General features: G+C 37.0%; 1 protein-coding gene across 1 annotated transcript; it reads left to right on the top strand.

Annotated features, from left to right (window-relative positions):
- The first annotated feature begins 9,941 nt into the window (after positions 1 to 9,941).
- Positions 9,942 to 18,247, top strand: LOC120068464 (glutathione gamma-glutamylcysteinyltransferase 3-like). Its single transcript, XM_039020250.1, has 8 exons — positions 9,942 to 10,209; positions 10,339 to 10,495; positions 13,947 to 14,185; positions 14,913 to 15,076; positions 15,164 to 15,215; positions 16,975 to 17,208; positions 17,311 to 17,802; positions 17,907 to 18,247. The coding sequence occupies exons 1-8, from the start codon at positions 10,135 to 10,137 to the stop codon at positions 17,955 to 17,957; spliced, it is 1,464 nt and encodes a 487-aa protein (XP_038876178.1). The 5' UTR covers positions 9,942 to 10,134; the 3' UTR covers positions 17,958 to 18,247.
- The last annotated feature ends 206 nt before the right edge of the window (positions 18,248 to 18,453 follow it).

Below are 18,453 nucleotides of genomic sequence, written 5' to 3'. Positions count from 1 at the left end.
AGGTACGCTTCCCATTTTGGGGCACCATGCTTTAGTTTTGTTTGACTCTGGCTCTTCGCATTCGTTTATATCTGTTGTATTTGTAAGGCATGCTATGTTAAACTCAGAACCTTTGCCCTTTGCATTGTCCATTTCCACTCCATCAAGAGAGATCATATTAGCTACAGAAAAGATAAAATCATGTCAAGTAGAGGTAGCAAATCGTGCATTAGATGTAACCTTGATAATTTTAGATATGCGTGATTTTGATGTGAGATTGGGCATGGATTGGTTAGCTGCCATGCCAGCATAGAGTGCTCCCATAAGGAGGTCATCTTTAACCCTTCTACAGGAGCCAGTTTTAAGTTTAAAGGGGTTGGGACTGTAGTCCTATCCAAAGTGATTTCAACATTGAAGGCCAGTAGATTGTTTGACCAAGGAGCCTGAGGCTTTATGGCCAGTATGGTGGACACTAGAGAGACTAAAGTCACATTGACTTCAAAGCCAGTAGTGAGGGACTTTCCAGACGTTTTTCCAGAGGATCTTCCCAGACTGCCCCTGCAGCGGGAGATAGATTTTGTTATTGAGTTGGAGCCAGGAACAACCCCTATTTCGAAGGCTCCATATAGGATGACCCCGGCAAAGTTGAAGGAACTAAAGGTCCCATTGCAGGAGTTGTTGGACAAGGGTTTCATATCCCTAGTGTGTCACCATGGGGTGCACCTGTTTTGTTTGTGAAAAAGAAGGATAGATCGTTATGTCTGTACATTGATTACAGAGAGCTAAACAAGGTGACCGTCAATAACAAGTATCCCCTCCCCAGGATTGATGATTTATTCGACCAGTTGCAAGGAGCTACAGTATTCTCAAAGATTGATCTCCGGTCAGGATACCATCAGTTGAGAATAAAAGACAGTGACTACCCAAGACAGCTTTTCGTTCGAGGTATGGGCATTATGAGTTCATAGTGATGTCATTCGGTCTAACGAATGCACCAGCAGTGACCATGGATTTGATGAATAGAGTGTTCAAGGAATTCCTCGACACCTTTGTGATTTTTTTTATTGATGACATCTTGGTCTATTCTAAGATAAAGGCCGAACATGAGGAGCATTTGTGGAAAGATTTGGAGACGTTGAGGGCCAATCAACTGTATGTTAAGTTTTCTAAATGTGAATTTTGGTTGAGGCAGGTGTCCTTTCTAGGGCATGTAGTATCGAAGGAAGGTGTCTCGTGAATCCTGCAAAGATTAAGGCAGTTACGAGTTGAGCCCGTCCAACCACAGTTAGTGAAGGGCGTAGTTTCCTGGGGTTAGTAGGCTCCTATAGACGATTTGTAAAGAACTTCTCTCGTATAGTTGCCCCATTGACCCAGTTGACCCGGAAGGGAGCGGCTTTTGTTTGGAATGAGGCTTATGAAAACAGTTTCTAAGACCTCAAGCAAAGGTTGGTTTCAGCCCCAGTCCTTATAGTACCAGATGGATCAGGTGGTTTTGTCATTTACAGTGACGTGTCCAAGAAGAGGTTAGGATGCGTATTGATGTAGCAGAGAAGAGTATTGCTTATGCTTCATGTCAGTTAAAGAAGCATGAACAGAATTATCCCACTCACGACTTGGAATTAACAGTAGTAGTTTTTGCTCTCAAGATCTGGAGGCATTACTTATATGGAGAGAAGATATAGATCTTCACCGACCACAAGAGTTTAAAGTACTTTTTCACTCAGAAAGAGTTGAACATGAGGCAAAGAAGGTGGTTGGAGCTGGTGAAGGATTATGACTGTGAAATTTTGTACCACCTAGGAAAGGAAGATGTAGTGGCAGATGCTCTAAGCAGAAAGGTGGCTCATTCAGCAGCCCTCATTACTAGACAGACTCATTTGTGCAGGGAGCTAGAGAGGGCAGAGATTGCAGTGGCAGTGGGAAAGGTCACGACACAGTTAGCACAGTTGTCAGTGCGACCGAGTCTAAGGCAGAAGATTATTGATGTGCAGCAAGGTGACCCTTATCTGGAGGAGAGAGTTCATAGGGTAGAGTCAGGCCAGGATGGCGAATTCTCAGTATCAGCAGAAGGTGGCCTCCTTTATTAGGGACATTTGTGTGTGCCAGTAATTAGTGATATTAAAGATGAGTTGTTTTCAGAGGCTCATAGTTTCTTATTTTTTATTCACCCCGGCAACACTCCAAACACGTCACTCCAGACGTGTCTGCACCGGAGCCGTCGCTGCCAGCGCCACTCCTCTCCTTTAATCGATCAGATCTGCATCGAGTTCCTCCTATCGCCGCCGTCGTTGCTTGTGCCGTCATCAGATTTATCAACTTGGGTAAGATTTCTATTGTTTGGTTGTTTCAATTGATTCTTGACTGCCCATTTACTTTTGGAACAATCGATTGAGGCCTTTATGTGTCAACTTTGGATTCATGTTCTTGAAGGTATTAAGGTGCTATTAGGTGAAGTTAGAATTACTTTAGCAGATTTGGTGTGCCTTATATCACACCTTGGGTGAGTTTACCCAGATTTTTGGCAGTACCTGAAGTATGTATGATTAGGCCTTGGTTTTAATTTTAAAACTTGGTTGTGTTCTTATGTCAGGGTCTTACTTGGAGTTGCTGGTTTCGTTGGCTGTCTGAGATTGTCTGCGGATTTTCGATTTACGTAAATTTAAATTGAAGATCTTTAAATAATTTGGTTAATTAGATTTAGACCCCAAAGATGAGTTTAGAACTTTGGATTTGTTATTTTTGGACCAGGGTGCTAAATTAATATTTGTAATGTATGTTATAGGGTGGATTCAAAGCCTTCCAAGAGTTGTAAGAGGGTTAATTACTTGGATTAAATTGTGACCAAATTTAAGGTAAGTAATCTTACTACTGGAACTGCCCATGGGCCAGACACTGGATGTATGCTAGCATGATAGATGAATGTTATGGCAGAATGACAGCATGATAGACTGATAGTATAGTATAACCGATGTATGTTCTTGTATGAGATCTGAAAGATTTATTTATGCACGTAGATACTTGAATGCTAACTTGAGGTGATATTTGATTCTATGAGGTTATATTTGATCTGAGGATGTTGAGATGTATATATATGTCATAGAATCATGTTGTGATAGTTTTGATGATGATAGTGTCTTTACTGATTAATTAGAATGCCCACTAGGTTTGTGTTTCCTTCGGGATTCAGCAGTTTGTGTTTCCTTCGGGATTCATCAGTTTGTGTCTCCTTCGGGATTCACCCGATATTGTGTCTCCTTCGGGATTCACCTTGGATAGTGAAACAACTTTTGATCATCATCCATTAAACTCTTTAACGGAGTCTTTGACAAAACGTCGCATGCTTGTTGAAAACCTATCTAATTCACCTTTCCAGGTAGGTTCCCAGGCAGGGGTATTATGTTTCCGTCAACTTAAGAACCCCAACCTAGCCAGAACCCGCCTTAGACAAAAGGCCCCTTCTAGATAGGTTTACAACAAATTTAATCTTTTATTCCAACCAATTTAATCCTATTAAATTGATTTTAAAAGATTAATCTAGGTTACTAAACTCTTTAGAACCATTTGAACTTAGATCTATTCTCAATCCAATTTTTAAAAACCTTTTAAAGACTTGAGTTCACCCTAAGTCCGCATGCAACTCTGAATTTATTGATTTTAGGTCTAATTTCCTTTATAATACTTATAAACGGAAACAACCACAATGCTAAGCTAACACATGCAAGGCATTCATAAACACTTATAAACGGCCTAAGTGTCATGCTCAATGCATTGTCCATTCATTGCTACTTCTTTTATATAACATTATTACAAAAACCGCAATGGAACAAGCAAAACATGCTTCCATTCACCCTTAGACTATAACATTTATAAAGGATGATGCATGATAATGCTCACTGTATGCAAAAATATAACTCTTATATTTCATGATGCATGCACATGCTTTCAAGTAATTTCTTCATGCTCGATTATAACATTTATAATACATGATGCATGAATAATTGCACAAACCTAAGGTAGGTTTTGAACTATATGACAAAAACTTTGGCATATTAGTACCATACATCACATGTATAAAGAAATCAAAGTTGATGAACTGGGTAAAATTGCCTTAAAACACAAAAAAAAGCTAAACTATTACAAAGACAAGAAGTCGTCGGTTCAAACAGGCAAACCGAGTCTTGAACCGCTTCGTCAAAGCATTGTTTCTTCAACCATCCATCGTGTACTAAGCACCCCGCGATCGTCTAGACGATAAAACAAAACACTTCGTTCTATCGTTTACCCAGTGCTTCAGAGTTAAACATCGTTTAATATCTACTATACGATCGTCTACAAAAATCCAAACTATCGTTTAGATATTACAACACGATCGTGTGTACCATAACTAAGTGATGAAGCTTAAAGTACACGATAGCTTAGCGCGCTCCGCACGACGCCTGCCTTTCGCGATCGTCTAAGCAACTACGATGCCATGAAGCACCATCGCCTAGGTGATTGCTAAGCTAGTGCCTCCATATCGCATACGCACGATCGCATAGGTAGTAACTAAACAATGGAGCTTGCTAACTACGCGATCATCTAGCGCGCACCTTCTACTAAACAAGGAGCATCGCATGCTCCCACTATGATTGCCTACCTCCAGCGCCTACGCGATCACTCAACCAATGCTACGCGATATGGTAAACGATTTACCCCGTCGCTTAGCATTTGTTAAAAGATCGTTTAGAAAATACTACACGATCGTCTAGAAAAAAATATCTAAAACGATCGCTTAGTTAAATCCCAACGATCATTTACCTAAGGCTACACGATCCAACTAATGCTTGATCTACTTCTTCGTTGAAACTGCATCGCCATGCGCCGAAGCTTCATCACGAACGACTCGACGAACTCGAACTTTCAAAATTATAGACTTGATTGCAAAGTTAATTTCCCCCTAAAACACAGGGGCCCTTACAATTAATACTTTGTAATATCGAAAGCTTTAACAAAAAGGCAATTTAAAACCCGAAACTTTCATCAAATTCACCCACAAATGCAGAGAAAACGGTTAACTACAAATGCAGAAACCCACCGCGACTATAAAAAGTGTTCGATTCAGATCTGTAATTTGGAATATCAGAGAACCTGACTCTGATACCAATTGAAGGAAATCGGAAACGAGATTTCCATGAGCAGCGGAACAAGACTATTCCAAATTACAATCATGAATCAACAAATACATTTACAGTCGACTTCAAACAAGCGGTTATGCAAATAATAAAGAAATTACAGCATTGAGAATCTCAAATGTACAGATGGAAAAACTGTACGAACAAATGCAGTAGCATCTTCATGCTCTGTTGTGCGACTCTGATCGAACAACAGCAACCACAAGCGCTCGATCTACACGACCACAACACAGCACGAACACTTCACGCTTGCCCTCAACGATCTCCTCGGCCGCGAACTCCTCCGCAAAACAACGACCTCCACAGCACCCGAACGGCCTCCAGAAAACCTCGACGGTGTCGAGTTGAGTCAGTCGCCTACAGACACTACATTGATCGTTTACCTTGGGCCAGCGATCGTTTTAGCTCGCATCTGCACAATCATTAGCTCACCCAACCGTCATTTAGTAAATCTGTATTTACTTGACGATCCGTGAATTTCTTTGCACGAGAGAGAAAAACTCAAAAAACTTTTTTCAATCGTTTGTAAAAACTTCCTTTTCAAAATAGGAAACCACTTTCCTTTTAAACTCACGGTTTACCATGATCCAATAACACCACTACTTTGGTTATTTAAAAGAAAAAGAATTAATTATCCAATAATTCATAATTATTATAAATATAAATGATAACCAACTTTATCATACTATATTTATAACCTATAGTTTTAATATTTCATCTCATGAAACATTATAAACCATAGTTCTTTTTCTATTCCATGGTAATTAATGTAAATCTCATTTACATCAATCCTCCACTAGATGTATCTTATACAGCATACCGATTATATATCATATATAATCAAAATACCTCTTGTCAATTTGAACATTTCAAATCAACATCAAGAATGATCCTCAACAGAATCCAAGCTACCAAGGGGACCTCATGGATCTGTAGCTCGAAGCTCCAATGATACGTGAATAACTAACTAAACTCTTTAGTCACGGAATCCACCATCCGTTAACTGTCAGGCATTCCACTAAAGGCCAACAGCTGAACTCTCCTTACTACAGATATATTAAGTGTCCATTCTTAACCAATCAGTAGTGCAACAACCCTTCATAGATTGCTTGTAAGTACAGCTGGGCCAATAACCGTTATGCCCCTGTAATTACATCTGTCTCCTTAAGTACCACTGATCCCTCTAATGAACATTAAGTCATAGTCTACTTATGACTGAGTCTTCTCTTCCAAAGAGAAGCTGTGGCCACTATATTCAAGCCCCAGAATCAACCCTTAAGGGAGCAATCTCTCTACTTATCCCTGCTTCGGGAAATGAGTGAATTTCATCTTGTGGATTGAGTTCCCAGCTCCCAGATCAAACAAGTTCCCAAAAAGGTAGGCATGTTGAGTTGGCAATCTGGTCACTTTCACCCATACTAATCAAAGGACCGTCCTCAAAGGCAAAAGTTCCCAAAACACTCAGGATTGAGGTCGTGTCACCTATGGTCGTTAGGTGAGATGCAAGTATCTTGTATCAACGACATTATATACAGAGTCTCGTCATCTCGTGATTCAGGTCTAATATAAACTCTTTGTATAGGACACCTCCGCTCCACATCTCCACATGAATAGTCAGGATTTACCATCTGTAGTAGTTTACAACACTTGCAAACTTCTACAAAGCGGGTCGTATCCGTAGTGTCGCCAGGATCAAGTATCCCACTTTAATCTTTATACTACAGACCGATTTAGTTTATCACTTAAGGCATGATCCATTTGTATATCACATATACATGCTTAAGTTCACATAAGATAACTAAGGATCTTTGTTTATTGGATATGAGTAAATGCCATAATTAGATAACACTTATTTTATTCATTGAACAATGTGTATCTTACGAAACAACGAGACTTCGGGAGAATTAGGACACCAATCCCAACATATATTAGTATCATAAAATATCTAAATAGTCCACTTATTGGGTTAATAGGTCCACATATATCACCATAAATTCATTCTAAAAATGTAGGTGATTCAGTCCCCACTTTAACTGGTGATGGTCTAATGATTAATTTACCTTGAGAGCAAGCATCACATGATAATTCTTTAGATTGAAGAATCTTTTGGCTCTTCAATGGATGCCCATTTGAATTTTCAATAATTATTCTCATTATTATAGATCATGGATAACCCAATAGGTCATGCCAAATTGTAAATATGTCTGGATTCATGAATTTCAGGTTCATTGTTGTATATGTTTCAATTACTCGTATACGAGTATAATATAATCCACAGGATAAAACAGACAATTCTTCTAGTATACGCTTTTCATATAAAACAGTAGATATGATAAAAAGATACTCTATATTATTCTTTCTATCAGTCTCAATATGATAACCATTGCAACGATATCTTTAAAACTAAGTGGATTTATTTTTTATTGATCAGAGAACAATACGTTGTCAATTGTAAATTTTATTCCCCTAGGCAAAATAATATTTGTTTTTACAAATTCTTCAATCAAATTTGCAGAACCTGATATTGTATTGACTTTTACTTCCAGCATTATCAGTTTAGAAAAATACTTTCTACTCGTAAGTATTGTATGTGTTGTTGCACTATCTGGCAGTAGGGATGACAAAATTCCCTATGGGATTAGGTCCTCTTGGTTTAACTAGGGACAGAGGTCAAACTGGTGACTTAAGTCGGGTCCTCGATTAGGGATGGAGAGGGGATCCCCGTCCCTCCCCGACCCCAAACCCGATCCCTGTCCCCACCCCGATTTTTTTAAATTGATAATATATATATATATATATATATCTAATAATAATATAATATATTACTGAAACAGTTAGTTTTTTCTTTTTAATGTTAAAAATCTAATATAATAAATTTAATTTTTATTAATTTATAATAAAAAGTAATGTTTAATTTAAACAACTAATATGAACAATAATACTAATTTCCTATATAAAATTTACAATTTCAATATAAATATTAAATTTAGTTAATTTTAAATAATAAAATAATAAATAAAAAGTGGGAAATTTTTCCTGCAGGGACTCGAATCTCCAAACGGGGATTCTCCGACTTCGACTCCGACTTCCCAAAACGGGAAATGGGGCAGGGACGGGGATGAGGAGTGCATCCCTACCACGCCCCGGCCCCGTTGCCATTCCTATCTGTCAGACATAGATTTTCTTTATTCATTTTTAGTCATCCAACATATAAAAATGATCTAGGTTTCTTTACTAAAAAAATTAATTACAATAAGAAAAACAACATTTGAAATATACAAATGTTAATATCTACTAAGAGGAAAAAAAACATGGAGATGAATAAAAAAATGGAAATTCTTATAAACAGAAAAAACCAAAAAATATTTATTCTTTATAGCAAAAGGTTCTAAAAGTACTTTGTACTTTTGAAACTTTTTGCTATAAAGTGTAAATATTTTTAAATATTTTTTATTTAAAAAAACCCATAAAATAACAACATTAAGTCTAGATATTTTCAAAGTCAAAAGAAAACACTTGATGTTCCATCAATTCTGCCGATTTTCTCTTTAGGATATTCAAAGAAGTCTGCCACATCTAAATTGATCATATAGGATGGGTCAAATATGTCATTAGTCTAGTATGCAAAATTTGCTTCCACATTTTTCTTTTTTTCTTTCAGGGATGCTTGATAGAGATCAACTAAGTGTTTTGATGGTGTTTTGACGTACGACAAGTACGTGACCAATACTCAATCATTCCACATCGAAAGCATTATTTTCAACACTTTTTGAACTCTTATGCTGGAGTTTTTCCTTTATGATCATCATTTTGTATGGTTCTTTTGAAATTTGAATGATTAAAATGACCACCATGAAAATATAATTATTTCTTCCTCTTCCACGGTCACAACATCGATCACAACCACGACCTCAACCACGATTATTATTAAATTCACAGCATTCACTTCAGGGAATGGTGTCGTTCCGGTTGGTTGAGATTTATGATTTTTCATCAATAACTCGTTATTTTGTTCGGTCATGATAATACATGCAATTAGTTCAGAATATCGTTTAAAACATTTCTCTCAATATCGCTGCTGTAGGAGCATATTCAAGACATGAAATGTAGAAAATGTTCTCTAACATATTGATTTAAAATTTTGGAGCCTCAAGTACATCTATTTACGACGTACTTTAGGAAGAAAAAATATTTTCTGATGATCACATTTTTATGGCATCCAGGTGTATTTTGGTATCAAGCACCAATGACAAATAATTATTACCATTAATACCAAATGCTACAAATTCGAATTTTATAATATTTTCGTAGTAACACTATTACAAAATATTATATTTATATTAGAATTTTAACATATCAAATATGTAAAACAACATTTAATTTATTAATTCTAACGAAGAAAGAAATATCAACATATCTTTAGGACCTACTTTAGCGGAAAAAACGATAGAAACTAATGCTGATGACGTGTTGTGAACTTGAGGAGCACAACAAGAATATGAATTTGGAGAAAAACGGATACCAATAAAATATAATATTAAAATAAATAAATATAATATAATAATAAAATAAATAAATATTAAATATAGTATATAAATAAAATAAAATAAAATAAAACAACAAAATATGAAGTAAGGAATTTCTCTAAAATCTCAATTTTCTCAATTTTTCATGAAATTTGCTCATACGCTCTAAAAAAATGAGACATAACATAGGTTCAATGAACACTAAATATGTGTACCTCTGTTATGATAATATTTAAATTTTGTGCTGAGAAAAATAGGAACTATTTCTTTTCGCCCTTTTAAATTTGATTCAAAGAGAATAAAAAATTCTCGCATCGGTATCCGTACTTCTCTTTCCACTACGAAGGAAGAAAGAAAAATGGGAAAAACAAAAGGAAAAGAAAGAGAGGAGATTTCCATGAAGAGTATTCAAATTGGGGCCTTCAAATTGCAGAATTTGACAATCCTCATCTCCTATAATGGCCGTCGCAGGATTTTATCGCAGAGTTCTTCCCTCTCCTCCAGCTATAGATTTTGCTTCTTCCGATGGAAAGGTGCCTTCAATCCAACATCTCACATCTTCTTCCCAATTTCTTTGATCATTTTCCTAATGGGTTTTTTGTTTCTGTTTTTTTTTTTTTTTTTTAAAAAAAAAACTAACTTTAGCTGTGTGAATCTTGCAGCGTCTCTTTACTGAGGCGCTTGGAGATGGAACCATGGATGGGTTTTTCAAGTTGATTTCTTACTATCAAACCCAATCAGAACCTGCTTATTGTGGACTTGCAACCCTTGCCGTTGTCCTCAACGCTCTTTCTATTGATCCTGGCAGAAAATGGAAAGGTAAATCGAAATTCGCTACTTGCTTTCCCTTATAATTGAGAGCCCATTTGGCATTGGTTCTTCTATTGGCGATTTTGACAATCGATGAATTACTACGATCTAATTTTCCTTGTACTCTTCATACGTGCAAAAATGAGCATGGCGACCAGTGTTTTGATTTTCCTTTCAGTCATTCTAATACCATGTAGGAAGCACTTTTTCCAGTTTGGAGAACATACCTTATCGAGTCTTTGCAATTTCAGTTCCAAACAGGATAATTTGGTGCCCATTAGTATTTTGCAAGCTATTTTTGCTAATAGGATATGACAAAAGTATTCCGTCAAAGTTAATTTCATGTTGCTAACTTACTATTAAAGTCGGTCAAAGTGCTCTTAGTCCTGATAAAAGTTTAAGATTTAGGCCATCTATATCGATTAAGGTGTGGCCATGTAGTCTCCAAACCTTCGGTGCTCGCACGATAGGAACTGTAAATTAAGTTCAGCAGCGTTCTTGCCTACATAAATCCTAACTAGTATTTAAATGCAAGAAAAGAGGAAAGAGACAAAAAGAATTAGGTGAGAAAGGAGACTAAATGGATTCCCTTAAGGTCCATTTTTGCGGAGGTTTCTCATTACATTATCTTGATGATTTGAAGGACCTCAAAATTGAGTCTACAAACACTCATTCCACCTCTTAAGGCCCTTTTTGTGGAGGTGGTTAGAAAGGAAACGTGCAGCTAAAGACAAAAAGTGAAGTCAGCATGGGCTAAGGACGGGGATTGCAATTTCACTCTTTTCCATTGGGTGGCGAGTGGCCGTAAGAGCAGGAATAGAATTGGCCCCTTGGTCTCTAATTCAGGGAAGGTTTTAAAGGAGGATAAGAAGATTGAGGAGGAAGCTATTAGTTTTTTCTCCACGTTATATGGCCCGGAGGTCTCGGCCAAACCCTTTGTTCAAGGAATTCAGTGGAGCCCTATTTTTTAGGAAGATAAAGACAACTTACCTGAGCCTCTCACTGTTAAGGAGATCAGAAGGGTTGTTTTTGGAGCGATAGCTTGAAGTCTCCAGGGCCTAACGGGTTTACAATGGCCTTCTATTAAGAGAACTGGTCTCTTGTGAAGGAGGACCTTGTCAAAGTTTTCCAAGAGTTCTATGGAAGGGGGATTTTAAATAGTTCTATGTCGGAAACTTATGTCTGTTTGATCCCAAAGAAGGAGTATGTGACTAGAATTAAGGATTTTCATCCTATTAGTCTCATCACTAGTGTGTACAAAATTTTGGCAAAAGTCTTGGTGAATCAGCTTAAGAGGGTGCTCCCATTCACTATTTTGCAAGAGCAAGGGCCTTTGTAGTGGGGAGAAAAATTCTGGATCAAGCTCTTGTCACCATTGAGGCGATTGAGGATTATAGAGCTAGAAAGAGGGAAAGAGTGTTGTTTAAGATTGATTTTGAAAAAGCTTATGACGACGTGGATTGGAACTTCTTGGATAAGGTTTTAAAGAGGAAAGGCTTTGGTTTTAAGTGGCACATATGGATGTGGGGTTGCTTGAGGAATGTGAGCTACACCTTCCTTATCAATGGAAGTCCTAGAGGCAAAGTGACAGCGACAAGAGGGCTGAGGTAGGGAGATCTTCTATCCTTTTTTTTTTTTTTCCTTCTTGTTATGGATGTGCTTAGCTGATTGGTGAGTAAGTGTGTCGAAGGTAACCTTTTTGAACCCTTTAAGGTAGGTAAGGATAGGGTCCCCCTCTCCCATCTTTAGTTTGCGGATGATACCCTTTTCTTCTGCTCTGGAAGTGTTAATTCTTTCTTGATCTTGAATCACGTTCTTGCTTTCTCTGAGGAGATGTCGGGTCTGAAGATTAACAAGGAAAAGTGTTGTGTCATGGGTATCAATATTGAGGGAGACAAGGTTAAAAGGTGGGCGGAGTGGATTGGTTGTGAGGTTGGAAGCCTTCCCTCTTCTTACCTTGGCCTCCCTCTTGTGAATAATCCAAATTGCGTCTTTATGGGACCCTTTGATTGACAAAGTTTGAAGTAGGTCGGCTTCTTGGAAAAAGAGTTTCTTTTCTAAAGCGGGCCGTCTTACTCTGATCAAAACGGTCCTGAATGGCATTTTGGTTTATTTCTTCTCTCTCTTTAGAGCTCGGGGGGAGGTGCGCAAGTGTTTGGAGGGATTAATGCATGACTTCCTTTGGGAAGGGATTGATGAAGGAAAAGGTAATGGTTCGCACCTTATTGGTTGGGAGGTTATCGAAAAACCGGTTTCTTGGGGGGTCTTGAAATTGGGGAACTTAGGACTCAAAACAAAGCCCTTTTAGCCCAATGGTTGTGGTGCTTTTCCTCTGAGCCCAATTCTTTATGGCGTAGGATTGTTGTTAATAAACATGACCCCCATCCTTTTGAGTGGCTGGCTAAAGGGGTTAAAAGCACTTACCGGAATCTTTGGAAAGATATTAGAAAGAGCTCCCTGCTTTTGTTCTTTGGGTCTGTTGTGTGGTGGGGATGGGAGAAAGGCATATTTTTGGGAAGATCACTGGGTGGGGGAAAGACCACTTTGTGGTTCTTCCCCCAGTTGTATCACTTGTTTTCTCTTAAAAATCATTTTGTGACAAATTTTCTTGTGTGGAATGGGAGCTCTTGCTCATTCTCTTTCGGGTTCCCTCGTGTTCTTTCCAATAGGGAAACGATGGATGTGATTGCCCTCCTTTCTTTTCTTGAGAGCCACCACCCCCTTTCGCCTTGGGAGGAGAGATGTGAGAGTCTGGAGCCCTAATCCTTTGGAAGGGTTCTCATGTAAATCCTTTTTCAGTGTTTGGCTAACCCTTCTCCTGTGGGGGAGTCCGTCTTTTCTTTGTTGCGGAGGATTAAGATTCCTAGAAAAGTGAAATTCTTTATTTGACAAGTTCTCCACGGTTGTATTAGTACGTTGGATAGGCTTGTTAGGAAGATGTCGTCGTTGGTGGGACTCTTTTTGTTGCATCCTATGCAGGAAAGCAGGGGAAGACCTGGACCATATTCTTTGGCATTGTGATTTTGGCTTTGTTTGGGATTTTTTCTTCTAGATGTTTGTTTTGATGTATGCTCGTCAGAGAGACATTAGAGATATAATCGAGGAGCTCCTTTTCAATCCGCCATTCGGGGAGAAATGTCGTTTTCTTTGGTTTGCTAGTGTTTGTACTATTGTTTGTTTTCACGCTTTTCATTGGGCTTCGATTTTGAAGGTTTTTTGTAATTATTCTATGAACACGATTTTGTATAGTTGGAGTCCCTTCTTGTAAAGAGATTCTCCTTTTTTGTGGGCTTGTGTTTTGTATGCCCGTTTCATTTTTTCTCAATGAAAGTTGTTGTTCTTACCAAAAAAAAAAAAAAAAAAAAATGAATAAACTACCAGTACCATTTGTTGTTTAAATACCTTCATAATAACAGGTTTCGTGTCAGTTTGATAAACTGATGGTTCTTATTTTCTTCAGGACCGTGGAGATGGTTTGATGACTCTATGCTGGACTGCTGTGAACCTTTAGCAAAAATCAAAACTGACGGCATCACCTTTGGTAAGGTTGCATGCTTGGCTCGCTGCAATGGTGCTAAAGTAGTAGCTTTTAGGACAAATGAAAGCACTGTTGATGATTTTCGTAAGCATGTTGTATCATGTTCATCTTCTGAGGACTGTCATGTGATCACTTCCTACCACAGAGGAGTTCTTAAGCAGGTACATATATTCAAGTATGTATCTTCATGGATGGTCTTAGTAGGGTGTGTAGGAACCGATCAAAACCAGAGAACCAGACCGAACCGACTGGTTTGGTCTTGTTTTTTTAAAAAAGCAACTATCGGTTCATTAAGTAGTCGAACCGACTGGTTCGGTTCGGTTTGGTCAACGGTTCTCTATCCTGAAAAACCGGAGAACTGGACCGGACCGAACCGAACCGAACCAATCCTATATATATTAATATTTATTAATATAAATAATATTTATTAAATATTATATTAAGTAAAAGTTAAATATTAAGTAATATTGATCGGTCCATAAGTCCAACCCATAACCCCTTGTCTAATTAAAAAAAAAACCATCGGTTATAAACCAAACCAAACCGACTTGAACCGATTCAGGTTGGTTCGGTTCACCGATGGAAATCGGTTTCCACGGTTCTGTTTACTTGAGAACCATGGACTTTGGTTTGGTTCATGGTTCGGCCCAAAACTGGATCGAACCGAACCGTGCACACCCCTAGGTCTTACTATGTCTTCAGCTGTTGTAACTGAAAAAGGTGTATGTTACCATAAATATAAACCAATGTACAAATTTTTTATTTTTTTATTTTTTTAAAAAAATATGTATATTTCTTTAGATAACATGTAATTGGTATATTCGATCACTTGTCATAGAAGTTAATTTGAGACTTGTTTTAAAGTTTAAACATAATGATTGGTTTCAGACTGGAACTGGCCATTTCTCACCAATTGGGGGTTATCATGCTGGAAAAGATATGGTTCTCATTTTGGATGTTGCGCGTTTCAAGTATCCTCCTCACTGGGTTCCACTTACCCTACTGTGGGATGCCATGAACACAATCGATGGTGCAACAGGACTACCTAGAGGGTAAATTCGTACTCTCATTTTGCGTGTTTCTTTGTGGAGTGGGTTCTATGCTGCAGGTCCATATTCTGATATCTTTTTTTAACGCAGGTACATGATTTTATCAAAGCTACCCAGGGGCCCGTCTATTCTTTACACTCTGGTACATCTTTTTCTTGGAGATACTACTTCCCCGGGGATTCCCCTGCTTTTGTTCTTATAACACTGCTATGCACTAGGTTTATTACTGGGTTGGTCTAGTATGAAAACTGAAGTTGAACCGACCATATGGCATGGAAGAAAAAATAAAGAAAATTGATGAATAGACATCAAACTGCCTGACCTCTCTGAACTCATCCTGATAAAATTAACAAAAGTCAATAAACTGATGAAATTGGTCAAAAGTGAATTATACTATGGAAAACCGGGAAAAAAATTGTTATTCGACTTTGTTTTTATAATACTAGTTATTAATTTATATTAGTGGTAATTACAAAATTACGCTCATGTGGTGTGATTTCTAAAATATGTTGAGCGCACCCATATACTCCATAAATGGTTCAAAAGCCTCGCAAAATCACGCCTTGTGTTAAATCTTACCGTAGTTTTATAGAAATGTCACAAGTGACATTCTAATTTCTACCTGTGCATATGTACTAATTCCTTAAAAAGTAATGGTAAAATTTAAAACTAGCGTATCGTTTGCAACTTTTCAAACCAAAAAAAAAAAAATGTCTTGGAATAATTTGTAAGAAGATTAACCATAATTAAAAGAAGGTTTAAATCCTATTTTGGTTCTTGAATTTTGAATCTTGTTCTATTTTAGTCTTTAAACTTTTAAAAATGTCTTTTTAAGTCCCTAAACTTTTAAAAAAATGCATATTTTGGTTCCTGTTGTTAAGATTTCGTTAATTTTTAACAGAATGGTGAGTTGGATTGTGTTTATAGATGACTAGGCTACCAAATACATTATCTATACTAAAAAATTCAGGGTTTCAATTTTCAATTAGAGGGTAATTTAAAAGTCAATTTGATTTTGTTTGTTCACTATCTTGGCCTGTTGGTGGTTGGCATTTACTTCCGTTTCTCAAAATGTGTCATATGCAATTTTATCCATATACAGTCTTTAAATGCTTTGTTTTCTCAAGTTTGGGATATTTTTGTGATGCATCAAAATACTTTTTTCTCTTTTTCCCAATCCTTGCTTTTTTTTTTCTTTTTTTTTTTAACCCAGTTCTGTGATTCATTGAGGTAATATATTTTTTTGTTTGAGTCTATTTTCTATATGGATTGGATTTATTTGATTCTACTCCATTTTTATCATATTTGCTTGAGATTCCAATTTGGGGAAAAAAACAGTAAGGTCTTTTGATCAAAGAAATAAGAAAGATAGTATTTTTTTTTTTTTTTTAAAAGGAAGAAAATATGTGAAACTTGGGGGAACGTAGGAGAGGTGAGTTTTGAAGGGAAAAAAAGAGAAGGAAATCAATGATTTTTTTTACTTCGATCTTTCTCTATTTAAGTTTTTTGATTTTCCATGGATTTTGGCGAGCTTTCAACTACAATTCCGACAGACTTCTATTTACGTTAGTCATATATAAATATAATTCAGCTCACCATTCTTTTAAAAAATTAACAAAATCTTAACTGGAGGGACCAATGTAGGCATTTTTTTAAAGTTTAGGGACTTATACAGACGTTTTTAAAAGTTTAGGAACTAAAGTAGAACAAGATTCAAAGTTGAGAGATTAAAATAGGATTTAAACCTTAAAAGAATTAAGGTTAAATTACAAGTTTGATCGTTGAACTTCAGAGTTATTCTAATAACTCTCTAAAATGTAAGGTATATGCTTTTAGGCATTTTCTTCTGCATATATGTTAAGAATTAATGTTGAACACTGGATGTAATTTGTTTTGTGCAGAGTTGTCAGCATGACGGTTGGAATAATGTTGTAAAATACTTAACAGAAGACGTTCCTCGACTTCTGAAAACTGAAGATGTGAAAAGTGTACAGGAATTACTTTCTGTTGTATTTAAATTGCCACCTCAAAATCTAAGACACTTTATCAAGTGGGTTGCAGAAGTCCGGGAGCAAGAGGATGGGAATGGGAATGTAAAACTTAATGCAGAGGAGAGAGGAAGACTAGCTGTCAAGGTTCTCTTGAACATTTTCTATTATTTTTCTTGTTCAACTATTTGCACATATGCATAAATGTTTGATCTTTTTTTTCCTAAGGTTTAACTATGGGAATCTCAGGAAGAGATATTGGAACAACTACGAGCGACTGAACTCTTCAAACATATCAAACAGTGGTTGGCATCTGGGACACTATGCGAAGGCCTTGCATCTTTGTTTGACAAAGATGAATTACCTGAAATTGCTGCAACTTTTTGTTGTCAAAGGGCAGAAACTTTAGCTGCGAAACCTTGCTCAGCTGATCGAAGTTTCTGCAGAACTGATATCCGCCTTTTGAATGCTGAAAATGAGAAGCCAGCAGTGGTAGTGTCAGGGGCTGTTGTTACTAATGATATTAAAGGAGTAGATATGTTGGTACCTTTATGTAAAACAGAATCAAGTCATATTTCAGATGAGTGTTGTTGTCAATGGCCATCTGCTGTTGATGTTCTAACCATATTGTTGCTAGCACTTCCACAACATATTTGGTCCACCATTAAAGATGAGAAATTGTTGGCAGACATTAATAGACTTGTTGCAGAAAACTACCTTCCTTCTTTGCTTCAGGATGAGGTAATCCAGTTTTGTTTCCTTTCTAATTTGGCTTGCCCCCCAAATAGAAAAACTATATCGGAGAGTTTTCCTTATTCCTAATATTTATATTGGGTTCATGACAGGTTCTGCACTTGAGACAACAAATGCACTTTCTTATGAGTGATCTCAGCTGAAATACTATATGATTGCTATAAATTCTCAATAACGCAGCAGAACTGAGATCACTCTGATTTATTTGAGAGATTATATCATATGAGACTATAAATCTCAAATGGGGATTTGGTCCAAAAATGAGACTTAGGATCCATTCAAGAATGGTGAACTCATAAGAGGTACCATCTTGAGGATGCATGTTGAGAATCTTACATTGTAATTCACAAGTTGCTTGGACTTTGATGACATGACAATTTGAGCAATGGAGTACTATTAAGAAATAAAAATAAAGTTGAGAGGCTTTGGACAATGAATGTGATCATGGGAAATTGCTAAAAGTAATCTAAAATCTAAGAACTTTATAAAAAAAAAATGACATGTTTTCTATGTTTGTTTTTTCTACCTGTTTTAGATGTGAAATTCTCTTTTTGCTCTTGGATTACAAAAATGTCAAGTGCATAGAAAATTTCTCCCTCCTCTCTAATCTCTATCTTCCTTTATGTCTTCTTTTCCCTC

This window comes from Benincasa hispida, chromosome 12, assembly GCF_009727055.1.
Source record: "Benincasa hispida cultivar B227 chromosome 12, ASM972705v1, whole genome shotgun sequence".
NCBI classification, from domain to species: domain Eukaryota; kingdom Viridiplantae; phylum Streptophyta; class Magnoliopsida; order Cucurbitales; family Cucurbitaceae; genus Benincasa; species Benincasa hispida.
The sequence above is the reverse complement of the archived record's forward strand: the minus strand, read 5'-3'. Positions and strand labels throughout refer to the sequence as shown.

Excerpts from the sequence above, each read along its gene's own strand:
- LOC120068464 (XM_039020250.1), top strand. The coding sequence starts at position 10,135 with ATGGCCGTCGCAGGATTTTATCGCAGAGTTCTTCCCTCTCCTCCAGCT. Across the intron at positions 15,077-15,163 it reads GCAACAGGACTACCTAGAGG|GTACATGATTTTATCAAAGC; the intron begins GTAAATTCGTAC and ends TTTTTAACGCAG. Across the intron at positions 17,209-17,310 it reads GAGGAAGACTAGCTGTCAAG|GAAGAGATATTGGAACAACT; the intron begins GTTCTCTTGAAC and ends TGGGAATCTCAG.